Source organism: Oncorhynchus mykiss, chromosome Y (genome assembly GCF_013265735.2).
Source record: "Oncorhynchus mykiss isolate Arlee chromosome Y, USDA_OmykA_1.1, whole genome shotgun sequence".
NCBI classification, from domain to species: domain Eukaryota; kingdom Metazoa; phylum Chordata; class Actinopteri; order Salmoniformes; family Salmonidae; genus Oncorhynchus; species Oncorhynchus mykiss.
In genome coordinates, this window is record NC_048593.1 from 30,627,964 (window position 1) to 30,642,193 (window position 14,230).

General features: G+C 44.2%; 1 protein-coding gene across 9 annotated transcripts in view; it reads right to left on the reverse strand.

Moving 5' to 3' along the window:
* Nucleotides 1-14,230, reverse strand: part of klhl13 (kelch-like family member 13) — a 76,056-nt gene that overhangs the window by 52,571 nt on the left and 9,255 nt on the right. Inside the window, exon 1 of one of the 9 annotated variants that reach the window (XM_021591278.2) lies at nucleotides 6,088-6,493. The exons of 7 other annotated variants lie outside the window; for them this stretch is intronic. In XM_021591278.2, the coding sequence (XP_021446953.1) occupies nucleotides 6,088-6,185 (98 nt within the window). In that variant the 5' untranslated portion in view covers nucleotides 6,186-6,493. Of the gene's footprint in view, nucleotides 1-6,087; nucleotides 6,494-14,230 lie in introns of those variants that run through there. One more of the 9 variants, XM_021591282.2, reaches the window with a different exon arrangement.

Below are 14,230 nucleotides of genomic sequence, written 5' to 3' on the forward strand. Positions count from 1 at the left end.
TAATGTTTCATTAATATTATGTCATTTGAAGATCAGATCGTACAGCCTAAACTAATTTGTCCTATGGCCTGGTCTTTCACTGGTTAACATAAGGTCAAACAATCTTATGGACATTGGTTGAGGAAGACAGATGGGAAAATGTTTATGAATGTTAAAATAGCACAAACCGCTGAATATAATTTCAGATTTTATCAGTGTCCTTGACGCAAGGATGAAATTAACTGTAAAGGACTTTGCATAGTGGCAAGGATAAACACCTGAAATTCCCAGTGAACTTCCATGGGTCTTCTGGGCAGTGCACCTTTGCCATTCCTTCTAAGCGTGAAATCTGCACCACGGGCAGAGGCTATATTTAGACACGAGTGGAATCACTGAAGGCAAACACACAGACCCCTCTCTATAATAATCTCCAGCTAACACACATTAACACACACACCAGCTCTTCTTCTGTGGACTACAGGAACACGCCCCCATCCATATCAGCTGGGCTGCAGTGAAGCGGGTCGAGATCTTCAAGTTCCTTGGGGTCCAAATCACTAAGGACTTAAAATGGTCTACACACCGTCGTGGAAAAGGCGCGAGCAGCGCCTCTTCCCCCTCAGGAGGTTGAAAAAATGTTTGGCTGCACTATCTTTACCTGCTGCATCACTGCTTTGGTACGGCAACAGCACCGCCCTCGATTGCATGGCACTACAGAGGGTGGTGAGGACAGCCCAGTAGATCACTGTGGCAGAGCTTTCTGCCATCCAGGACCTTTATAAATCAGTGTGTGAAACGAAGCCCCGGAAAATTGTTAAAGACTCCAACCACCCAAGCCATAGACTGTTCTCTCTGCTTCAGCAAAGCAAGTGGCACCAGTGCATAAAGTCTGAAACGAGACATCCTGAACAGCTTCTATCCCAAAGCCATAAGACTGCTAAATAGCTAACAAAATGGCTATACGGACTGAGTCTAGTTATATACGGACTATCTATCTAGTTTTATTTTTGCACTGCCTCTATGCACACTCACAGGATTCTACACACTTAAGAATGTTTACATATCTGGCATTACTTATCTCATATGTATATACTGTATAATACACTATCTATTCTATCTATTGCATCTTAGCCGCTCTGTCACTGCTCATCTATATATTTTATACTTATATATTCTTATCCCATTACTTTACTAGACTGTGTGTATTAGGTTTTGTTGTGGAATTTGTTAGATATGACCTGTTAGATACTGCTGCACTGTCAGATCTAAAAGCACAAGCATTTCACTACAATCGCAATAACATCTTCTAACCATGTGTAGGTGACCAATAAAATTTGATTTGACTCACGCACACTGACACGCCAACACACACACACACACACACTTCACTTGATCACACACACACACATTTTATACTCACTCTACACACACTCACATATAATCTGAATTTACGAAGCTGCTACTCTGTTCATCATATATCCTAATGTCTAGTCACCTTACCCCTATACATATCTACCTCCATCACTCCAGTATCCATGCACATTGTAAATATAGTATTAGAACTGACCCTGTATACAGCTACTGACCGTGTACATAGCAACTGACCCTGGAACTGGCCCTGTGTATAGCTTACTGACCGTGGAACTGACCCTGTATATAGCTTACTGACCCTGGAACTGACCCTGTATATAGCTAATTTACCTCGTGTTCTTATTTCTATTTCTCCTGTGTTTTTGTTTTACCTCACTTTATTTTTATTACTGCATTAATATTGATTACTGAATTGTTGAGGTTATGAATCAATGAAATGTATTATAAAGCCCTTTTACATCAGCAGATGTCAGAGTGCTATACAGAAACCAAGTCTAAAAACCCAAACAGCAAGCAATGCAGATGTTAGCTCTTATTAGAAATGTATATATTTCACTGTACTTTTGCCCGTGACATTAAAACTAAAATTCCACCCTATCCCTGTGGTAGATGTTAAAGAGGCATCCCCATATGCTACTCAGTCTACATGTTGAAAACGGCCATATCTAGTGAAAGGGGAGAAGCTACGCACACAGACCCTATTCCCATCCTTACCGTAGGCTGTATAGAGAAACCTAGAATCAGAAGGAAAAATAGCAACTGGGCCAGGCTAGGGAGGGCATGCCTCAGTATTAAAGGTTAGTCTTTTTGTTAGTCATTTTTATAAGAGAAAAAGCTATTTGACTGTCCTAATGTTAGAGACAAAGCGCTATATGCAATGGTAAAATATGTAGGTCTATAGCCCCAGTATAGTGGTTGGAGTCTGTATGTTAGTTTCTCAATCCATATGAATCATCTTTAAACTAAGTCTCCCATGTGAGAATTGGTGGCTCCAGGACTGGGGTCAAGTCCATGTCAATTCAATTTAGGATACAAAAATAAATAGTTTTGATATACAATTATGCACAAATGTTCAATTTGAATTACATGTAGAAATGTACTGTGATTGTAAAGTAATTTTTTCCATGATGTCATTCTGGTTTTGGGAAATTAGCCAAAAACATTAGAGGCAGAGACTTGATGGGAGTCCGTATGTAAACTAGTGCACATTAAGACTCAACCCCTTTTTCTTTTAGAGATTTACCTGCCATTCCATTTACCTCAAACCCTGAACACTGAAGACATATTCTTGGTGCTTTACCATGTAAATATAATTTGGTGGATGGGAAAAATCAAACATTCTACGCGCCTGCAACGCATTAGGGAGTTCACTTAAATAGGGCATGGACGACCGCAATGTAAACAAACTTACAGTATTTGCATCCGCTCAGGAGGCATAGAAAGGTTATAGGAAGGGTATAGAAAGGCAAGGTAAAATGTAGACATTTTTATATCAATAAGCCGAATGTAACCGCATGCAATATCTAATGTAAATGACGCATCTACTGTATGGTAAAGCATATATCGAGACCATCTCATTCATCTTGCAATAAAGAACTAGCAAACAGAGCCTGAAATTCCACTAGAAATATCAGGATAAAAATGAAGCCAAAAATCAAACACACATTCATCAACTGACCATGAGCCTTTCAATCTAGCTTTAACTAAGAAGCAATGTACCTCCGTTCATTTTCACTTGCCAGGATTGACAGCACTGATACCGTCTCTGCTCCTGAGGATGCCAGTCCTCCAAGACAGATTAATGTACACTGTCCTCCAAGCCAGATTAAGACAGGTTACTACTGTACACTATCTGCCAAGACAGATTAAGCCAGGTTACTACTGTATACTATCCTCCAAACCAGGTTACTATGGTATACTATCCTTCAAGGCAGATTACGCCAGGTTACTACAGTATACTATCCTCCAAGCCAGGTTACTACGGTATACTATCCTCCAGGGCAGATTACGCCAGGTTACTACGGTATACTTTCCACCAAGGCAGATTAAGCCAGGTTACTACTGTATACTATCCTCCAAGCCAGGTTACTACGGTATACTATCCTTCAAGGCAGATTACACCAGGTTACTACTGTATACTATCCTCCAAGCCAGGTTACTACGGTATACTATCCTCCAAGCCAGGTTACTATGGTATACTATCCTCCAAGGCAGATTACGCCAGGTTACTACGGTATACTATCCACCAAGGCAGATTATGCCAGGTTACTACTGTATACTATCCTCCAAGCCAGGTTACTATGGTATACTATCCTCCAAGGCAGATTACGCCAGGTTACTACGGTATACTATCCACCAAGGCAGATTATGCCAGGTTACTACTGTATACTATCCTCCAAGCCAGGTTACTATGGTATACTATCCTCCAAGGCAGATTACGCCAGGTTACTACGGTATACTATCCTCCAAGCCAGGTTACTACGGTATACTATCCACCAAGGCAGATTATGCCAGGTTACTACTGTATACTATCCTCCAAACCAGGTTACTACGGTATACTATCCACCAAGGCAGATTACGCCAGGTTACTACGGTATACTATCCACCAAGACAGATTATGCCAGGTTACTACGGTATACTATCCTTCAAGGCAGATTACACCAGGTTACTACTGTATACTATCCTCCAAGCCAGGTTACTATGGTATACTATCCTCCAAGCCAGGTTACTATGGTATACTATCCTCCAAGGCAGATTACGCCAGGTTACTACGGTATACTATCCTCCAAGGCAGATTACGGCAGGTTACTACGGTATACTATCCACCAAGGCAGATTATGCCAGGTTACTACTGTATACTATCCTCCAAGCCAGGTTACTATGGTATACTATCCACCAAGGCAGATTACTACGGTATACTATCCACCAAGGCAGATTACTACGGTATACTATCCTCCAAGGCAGGTTACTACGGTATACTATCCTTCAAGGCAGATTAAACCAGGTTACCACTGTATACTATCCTCCAAGCCAGGTTACTACGGTATACTATCCTCCAAGGCAGATTACTACGGTATACTATCCTCCAAGGCAGGTTACTACGGTATACTATCCTCCAAGGCAGATTAAGCCTGGTTACTGTACACTGTCCTCCAAACCAGATTAAGCCAAATTACTGTACATTGTCCTCCAAACCGGGTTAAACCAGGTTACTGTACACTATCCTCCAAGGCAGATTAAGCTTGGTTACTGTACACCGTCTTCCAAGACAGATTAAAACAGGTGTTTTACTACTGTACACTGGTTAGGAAAGATACTCTGATCCCTGCCATTTACCTAGAGCTAGCCTAGCAGGGTGACAGGCAGAGGACTTCTCCCCAGAAAGGAGGAAATGGAGGGAGGAGAGCCTGGAGGGACCCTCCATATTCTGCCCTTCCCCCCTCCACAGCAACAGACAATAGCTCCTAAACCAGGGCAAGCCTGATGCCCTGACAAAGGAAGGCAGGCTCCTCCTCCCAAGCTTGCTGTGGCGGCCGACAGTCCTTGCAGGCGGAAAAACACAGCCCCAGGGAGGGCGTAGAGGGGCAGTGGATGTGGTCCTGGCCCCAAAAAAATTTAAAATGGGCCACGGCCATGGATAATAAGCCATACTGCTCCAGAGGACAGCGTTCCACTAGCTGGACAATCAGCACACCGCTCTAGAGGACAGGTTTCCGCTAGCTGGACAGTCAGCACACCGCTCTAGAGGACAGAGTTCCACTAGCTGGACAGTCATCACACTGCTCTAGAGGACAGAGTTCCACTAGCTGGACAGTCATCACACCGCTCTAGAGGACAGCATTCCACTAGCTGGACAGTCATCAAACCGCTCTAGAGGACAGCGTTCCACTAGCTGGCCAGTCAGCACACCGCTCTAGAGGACAGCGCTCTGCTAGCTGGCCAGTCAGCACACCGCTCTAGAGGACAGCGCTCTGCTAGCTGGCCAGTCAGCACACCGCTCTAGAGGACAGAGTTCCACTAGCTGGCCAGTCAGCACACCGCTCTAGAGGACAGAGTTCCACTAGCTGGCCAGTCAGCACACCGCTCTAGAGGACAGAGTTCCACTAGCTGGCCAGTCAGCACACCGCTCTAGAGGACAGCGCTCTGCTAGCTGGCCAGTCATCACACTGTTCTAGAGGACAGCGCTCCGCTAGCTGGCCAGTCAGCACACCGCTCTAGAGGACAGAGTTCCACTAGCTGGCCAGTCAGCACACCGCTCTAGAGGACAGCGCTCTGCTAGCTGGCCAGTCATCACACTGTTCTAGAGGACAGTGCTCCGGTAACTGGCCAGTCATCACACTGTTCTAGAGGACAGCGCTCCGGTAACTGGCCAGTCATCACACTGTTCTAGAGGACAGCGCTCTGCTAGCTGGCCTGTCAGCACACCACTCTAGAGGACAGCACTCCGGTAACTGGCCAGTCATCACACTGATCTAGAGGACAGCGCTCTGGTAACTGGCCAGTCATCACACTGATCTAGAGGACAGCGCTCCGCTAGCTGGCCAGTCATCACACGCGGCACAAAGGAGGGTATTAAATCGACACACAACAAAGCTCCCATCATATTCTGCCCAATTAGGCTGCAATGAGAGAGGGGGACTCTCCATACCCCAAAATAAAATACCACAACTGAACAAAATCTAAAACTGAAAATGCACCACCACAGCATGCTATGAATGGAATTGGTTCCTTACTCACATATAGGCAGGAGAGAGCGGTGAGGACCTGGATGTCTTAAGAACTGGCACTGGGAATTTCCAGCTGACAGGAGAACCGCTTTTCCATTTTAACGGCATGTTGTCACCAGCACGGAGCTACAGCGCAAACAACGGCAAAGAGCATTTCCATGAACAGGCTTCCAGCGAGGGCTTCCATCCCACTCTGCCCACATGGATCAGAGGCAGGGAGAGCAGCAGCGACAGCGGTGGAGTGGAACAGGCAGCAACAGCAGCGCAGGCTACACCGGCTTATGACACTAACGGTAGCAGTGGTAGCAGTGAGAAGAAGCCAATGGATCCTATCTCCTGTGTCTACAGGGGCAACGGCAGCTCACAGTCATCTCTGCCGTCTCTAGCCCAGCAGCTCAACAACAGTGCCACCTTGTTAAAGGAGCGGCGACTGCAGTGCTGGGCTTGTTATAGTGAGGGGGGAGGTGGAGAGGAGAGGTGGAGAGGAGGGATGAGTAAGAGAAAGGGAGGAGAAAACCCCACAGCACTGAGCAGAGGCTTAAATACAGTAGCTAGCGTCTCCCCACCCTCAGGAGAGCGGTGCCTAAAATACCACTAGTTTACACTGGGAAATAAAAAGGAACGTTTGGTATTTCTAACCAGCAATCCATTAAGTTTACATCCTCCCATTTATAACTAGTAATAAAACCTCTACAGTGCGACTTCGGATACACCCACATAGGCTAGGAGGCTAGGTGTATTTCCATGTGGGAGAGAGAGTACATCATAGGAATATAATTATATTTCTATGGACAACTTGTCCCCCTACACCTTCGGAGGTAATGTTTATTCTCCACTTTTATCAAATATAAAATATAAGCCTAATATGCAAGTATGGCAGATTGTATAGCCTATACTAGTAGATATACAATGAAGATCTCATTCGCTGGACCCTTGCAGTTGTATTGTCTCCTCATAGTGTCTCCTGCATGGCCATCATCCACGGTGCCCTCTTATCTAGCAGGAACACGGAGATCATCTCAATTGCATACTCCTTGCGTCCTCTCTCCTCTTCTCCTTCTCAAAACCCATTGGATCAGAAAGTCAAAAGGGGAGGGACCTCTGGCTTTCTAATCCAATGCATTTTGAAAAGGGGACAAGGAGAGAGGATGCGAGGAGTATGCAATTGAGATCTTCCCACAGTGTGCAGTAAGCCATGGCCTTGCCTGAGGCAGCTAGCTGATCAAGATGGAACACTAAAACACCTTTAAACCTCAGATCAACATTCACCCAAGCACCAAGAGAAAAATACAACCATGAATAGAGAGAGCACTGTGCAGCTCATTTCCATGATTACAGTCCCTCTCATCCAAAGAGCTCTGAAGGCCCTGTCAAGAAGTCTAAAGCAAAGTAATTTTCTGTGTGCTACTTCCTTTTGACAAGCCCTCTCTCTAGCCCTTTGTTTCAAATCTCCTACTCCCATCGTCATGAAAAACGACCTATTGTGGAACTTCTAAAAGTGCCAGCCTCTAGTCACCCCACTCCTGTTTCTCACTCTGGAGCTTAATTAAGGTAATGTCTTCCAACCTGCCCTTAACCCCTCCCTCAAGGTTGACTCCTCACCATCTCGCCCCATAACTAGGGAGAATATCAACCAATAGAACCACTGCAGGTCATTTCTTTGGAGCCATGATGTCTTGGACCACTTCTTCACTATGAAACTCTTTCAACAGAGTACACAGCCTGTTCTCTCAGGCAGGGTAGTCATGTTCTCAGTCTTTGTCTGTGGTTACAGAGGATGACGGGGAGAATATTTTTATGGGTGCAGATTAAACTCTATGATGGCGGTAGGAATGAAACAGACAATGGAAACCAGGGGGATTAAAAAACCCTTTGTCAGATGAGTGGGGATGGCGCTGAGCCAGAGGTGAGCACATAAAAATTATTAATATGCGTCTGTCTGAGTGAACAAAGCATGGCTGAATATGTTCATTTGTACCTGCTGCTCCTCCATACAAAATACAATTAATATCAGAGTGAAAAAAACACACCAAGCCTGTCTCTGGATCAAAACACTGAGCTCTGTGTGTAGGTTATACTGACCTGTACTACAGCCTGAGCTGTGTGTGCAGGTTATACTGCCCTGTACTACATCCTGAGCTCCGTGTGCAGGTTATACTGCCCTATATTACAGCCTGAGTTGTGTGTGCAGGTTATACTGCCCTATATTACAACCTGAGCTGTGTGTGCAGGTTATACTGCCCTATATTACAGCCTGAGCTGTGTGTGCAGGTTATACTGCCCTATATTACATCCTGAGCTCTGTGTGCAGGTTATACTGACCTGTACTACATCCTGAGCTCCGTGTGCAGGTTATACTGACCTGTACTACATCCTGAGCTCCGTGTGCAGGTTATACTGACCTGTACTACATCCTGAGCTCCGTGTGCAGGTTATACTGACCTGTACTACATCCTGAGCTCCGTGTGCAGGTTATACTGACCTGTACTACATCCTGAGCTCCGTGTGCAGGTTATACTGACCTGTACTACATCCTGAGCTCTGTGTGCAGGTTATACTGACCTGTACTACATCCTGAGCTCTGTGTGCAGGTTATACTGACCTATACTACATCCTGAGCTCTGTGTGCAGGTTATACTGACCTGTACTACATCCTGAGCTCTGTGTGCAGGTTATACTGACCTGTACTACAGCCTGAGCTCTGTGTGCAGGTTATACTGCCCTATATTACAGCCTGAGCTCTGTGTGCAGTTTATACTGACCTGTACTACAGCCTGAGCTCCGTGTGCAGGTTATACTGACCTGTACTACAGCCTGTATCTAGGGTACTAAAGCTGCTCCTCTTTATTTAGATACAATCCTAAATCAAAAACAGAGAGGGCAAACATCTAAACATGGTACTGGATCTGTCATGAAACCAGATAGTATTTTTAAATGGGCAACTCTACATTTAGGACTAAGCTAGTTAGGCCAATGCAATTTCGCAATCATTGTATGTTTCATCATGAAACACTTCCCTTTTTCAAAAACAGAATGTCATCTGAACATCTATTGAAGAAACTGCGTTATTATTACGTCGTTTGACTTCTGCCCTGCAAGCCACAATAACTGAGCAGTATTATGAAGAACAAGACAGGCTGGGAACAAAGAGGGGAGGCAGCGCTGATAGCCTAGTCCTCAATAACCAAACTCCTCCAGCTTTTAGAGTGAAGCCTGACAATGGCTGCTTTTATCAGAGCCTTGGTGAGCATCAATCTGTGGACTTCTTTCAGAAGCGATTAGGGCCGTTGGGGGGAGGGGGTGGGAGAGGAGAGAGAAACAGCCAGACTCCTGAGCTATGCACACTGACCCAACAGCCCTGGATGACAGGAATGCATCCTCACTGTGCTGTAACACTGCTAAAATCTGTCTCACTTTAACGCACACCCCATCACTGTTCTAACAGAAACACACTGGACTAAAATAACACATACACCATATTAAAGTGTCGACCATCTACACATGTTCTTGTCCATAAGATTGTTTTGCATTGCGTTTGGTGCACCTTGCCTTTGCCTGACATTTGTACTGGCCATTAGGCGTGGGTTCATGTCTGTATGAAAATCAGGGGAACAGACAGCCCTCGTGACTGACTGCAGAACAGACAAATGTATACCATCTAGTGGACACAGAGGGAACTGTACTGTCTAAACGCCATATACCCTCTCAAGCAAGCAGCTGACTGCGCATGCGGTCACCACCACACAGTGTGGTTCCTCATCCATCCTATCTCTGGCCCGATCAGAATGATCAAAACCTTCATCTCATCTGACAGTCTATCCAGCTGTCACAGGATTGGTAAAACAGTGCTGAGGAGTATTTCTTTCTTTAATAAAGCCCTTTTGTGGGGAAAAACTCATTCTGATTGGCTGGGCCTGGCTCCCCAGTGGGCTGCAACCCGGCCCAGTCATGTGAAATCTAAGCCCTAATGCATCTATTTCAACTGACTGATTTCCTTATATGAACTGTAACTCAGTAAAATCTATGAAATTGTTGCATGTTGCGTTTATATTTTTGTTCAGTATAATTGACCGACGTCAGTTCAATCATTTGAATTTCACTTCGTGCTTTTTTTTCTGTGAGATCGATGTGCAGTTTTTGTAGAGATAAATCAGATCAAGCCTGAACTAGCAGGGAGTTGAAGTTTCCAACAAGCCAATGTTCTACATAGTTAATTACCACGTTTTCAGTGCTAAACTACAATGACCATAATCCATTGCACACACGCTTAAAAACTTGTCCGTTTGTGCGCAGCGGACACAGAGAATGAGAGAACGCACTATCGAGAGAAATATAAAGCAGTTGCATCACGAGCCTGAAAATACATGATCTAAGTGATTGATAGTTGGTATTCAGCAGTCATAAAAGTGTGCCTTATTTACTTTGAAGAACAACTAAAATAGTGGTTTTGTCAGACAGCAGCTCTATAGAGATGAGATGATGACTTGGAATCAAATAAAGTCATTTAACAAAACAAATGTAATATACACAACATCTGAAATATTTATAAAAAGTAATGTGAATGACTTATAGTTAATAAGTGATAAGCTGTAATGGGCAGTCACTACCATCATGGGACTTTTATGAATTGTTTTATTCTGTGTTACGGCATTGAACACACATAACGTATAGTGCATTTAATGTAAAAAAATAATAAATTATAATCTAAAAATCTGAACCGAAAACTGTGATCATTTATATGAAATCGAACCGACATTAAAAAGTATTAATGGCTCAGCACTATCCAAATATATATCTTTTTTTTAAAGCAAGTGCCCTGAATGTCATGTTCCAGCTATGAAACAGCACCCAGTTTGTTTCACATTTTAACGCATTTCACAAGGCTTGGTCGTTATCAAAGCGTTTCTGGGGTGAGAAATAATCCTGCTGAAAGTGCTAGTTAAGAGAAACTCACCCAGTGTAGAAAAATCAAAGACTGAGGTAGAGAGCAACAAAAGTTTGCCTGGATTCAGAGGGATGAGGTGATGAAAGCAGAGGCCCAGCAGATGCTGAAGGCTGAGGACTTCTACTGAGGAGTGCAGAAACAGCAGCAGGCAGGCAGGCAGGGCTGGAGAAGGATGGATAGAACCATGCTCAAAGCCCTACAAACCTCTACCATAAGAACACTCTCTACCTGCCTTTTGTCATGATCCACTTTCAGCCAGACAATACAAACTCTGTGTAGTCCTAAATAAAACAAGCCAGGGTGTAGTACAATAGAACTGCTACCAGAATTAGGCTTAGCTGGGTAATGGGTTACTGATTAATGTTTAACTTTTCACATTAACGGTCAATAAAATGCATCTTTCTTAAACATCTTAAATGGGATGAGATTAGCCCCATCTGCATAATCACAGACAGCCAGTCAGAGAATACGGCACACAGACTAGAGGTCGACCGATAAATCGGAATGGCAGATTAATTAGGGCCGATTTCAAGTTTTCATAACAAACGGTAATCAGCATTTTTGGATACCGATTATGGACGATTACATTGCACTCCACGAGGAGCCATGGTAAGGTGCTAGCTAGCATTAAATGTATTGTATAAAAACAATCAATCTTAACATAATCACTAGTTAACTACACATGGTTGATGATATTACTAGTTTATCTAGCTTGTCCTGTGTTGCATGTAATTGATGCGGTGCCTGTTAATTTATCATTGAATCACAGCCTACTTCGCCAAACGGGTGATTTAACAAGAGCTTTCGCGAAAAAAGCATAGTCGTTGCACCAATGTGTACCTAACCATAAACATCAACGCCTTTCTTTAAAATCAATACACAAGTATATATTTTAAATCTGCATATTTAGTTAATATTGCCTGCTAACATGAATTTCTTTGAACTAGGGAAATTGTGTCACTTCTCTTGCGTTCTGTGCAACAGAGTCAGGGTATATGCAGCAGTTTGGCCCGCCTGGCTCGTTGCGAACTGTGTGAAGACCATCTCTTCCTAACAAAGACAGCCAACTTGGCCAAACGGGGATGATTTGACAAAAGCGCATTTGCGAAAAAAGCACAATCGTTGCACGAATGTACCTAACCATAAACATCAATGCCTTTCTTAAAATCAATACACAGAAGTATATATTTTTAAACCTGCATGTTTAATTAAAATAAATTTGTGTTAGCAGGCAATATTAAACTAGGGAAATTGTGTCACTTCTCTTGCGTTCATTGTACGCAGAGTCAGGGTACATGCAACAGTTTGGGCTGCCTGGCTTGTTGCTTACTAATTTGCCAGAATTTTATGTAATTATGACATAACATTGAAGGTTGTGCAATGTAACAGGAATATTTAGACTTAGGGATGCCACCCGTTAGATAAAATACGTAACGGTTCCGTATTTCACTGAAAAAATAAATGTTTTGTTTTCAATAGGATAGTTTCCGGATTTGAACATATTAATGACCTAAGGCTCGTATTTCTGTGTGTTATTTTATTATAATTAAGACTATGATTTGATAGACCAGTCTGAGCGGTGGTAGGCAGCAGCAGGCTCGTAAGCATTCATTCAAACAGCACTTTACTGGGTTTGCCAGCAGCTCTTCGCAATGCTTGAAGCATTGCGCCGTTTTAGACTTCAAGTCTATCAACTCCTGAGATTAGGCTGGCAATATTAAAGTACCTATTAGAACATCCAAGTCAAAGGTATATGAAATACAAATGGTATAGCGAGAAATAGTCCTATATTAACTACAACCTAAAACCTGGGAATATTGAAGACCAGCAGCTTTCATGTTCTCATGTTCTGAGCAAGGAACTTAAACGTTAGCTTTTTTACATGGCACATATTGTACTTTTACTTTCTTCTTTTACTTTATTTTTGCATTATTTAAACCAAATTGAACATGTTTCATTCTACACTGCTCAAAAAAATAAAGGGAACACTTAAACACAATGTAACTAACTCCAAGTCAATCACACTTCAGTGAAATCAAACTGTCCACTTAGGAAGCAACACAGATTGACAATAAATTTCACATGTGGTTGTGCAAATGGAATAGACAACAGGTGGAAAATTATAGGCAATTAGCAAATCACCCCCAATAAAGGAGTGGTTCTGCAGGTGGTGACCACAGACCACTTCTCAGTTCCTATGCTTCTTGGCTGATGTTTTGGTCACTTTTGAATGCTGGCGGTGCTTTCACTCTAGTGGTAGCATGAGACGGAGTCTACAACGTGGCTCAGGTAGTGCAGCTCATCCAGGATGACACATCAATGCGAGCTGTGGCAAGAAGGTTTGCTGTGTCTGTCAGCGTAGTGTCCAGAGCATGGAGGCGCTACCAGGAGACAGACCAGTACATCAGGAGACGTGGAGGAGGCCGTAGGAGGGCAACAACCCAGCAGCAGGACCGCTACCTCCGCCTTTGTGCAAGGAGGAGCACTGCCAGAGCCCTGCAAAATGACCTCCAGCAGGCCACAAATGTGCATGTGTCTGCTCAAACGGTCAGAAACAGACTCCATGAGGGTGGTATGAGGGCCCGACGTCCACAGGTGGGGGTTGTGCTTACAGCCCAACACCGTGCAGGACGTTTGGCATTTGCCAGAGAACACCAAGACTGGCAAATTCGCCACTGGCGCCCAGTGCTCTTCACAGATGAAAGCAGGTTCACACTGAGCACATGTGACAGACGTGACAGAGTCTGGAGACGCCGTGGAGAACGTTCTGCTGCCTGCAACATCCTCCAACATAACCGGTTTGGCGGTGGGTCAGTAATTGTGAGGGGTGACATTTCTTTGGGGGGCTGCACAGCCCTCCATGTGCTCGCCAGAGGTAGCCTGACTGCCATTTGGTACCGAGATGAGATCCTCAGATCCCTTGTGAGACCATATGCTGGTGCGGTTGGCCCTGGGTTCCTCCTAATGCAAGACAATGCTAGACCTCATGTGGCTGGAGTGTGTCAGCAGTTCCTGCAAGAGGAAGACATTGATGCTATGGACTGGCCCGTTCGTTCCCCAGACCTAAATACAATTGAGCACATCTGGGACATCGTGTCTCGCTCCATCCACCAACAGACTGTCCAGGAGTTGGCGGATGCTTTAGTCCAGGTCTGGGAGGAGATCCCTCAGGAGACCATCCGCCACCTCATCAGGAGCATGCCCAGGC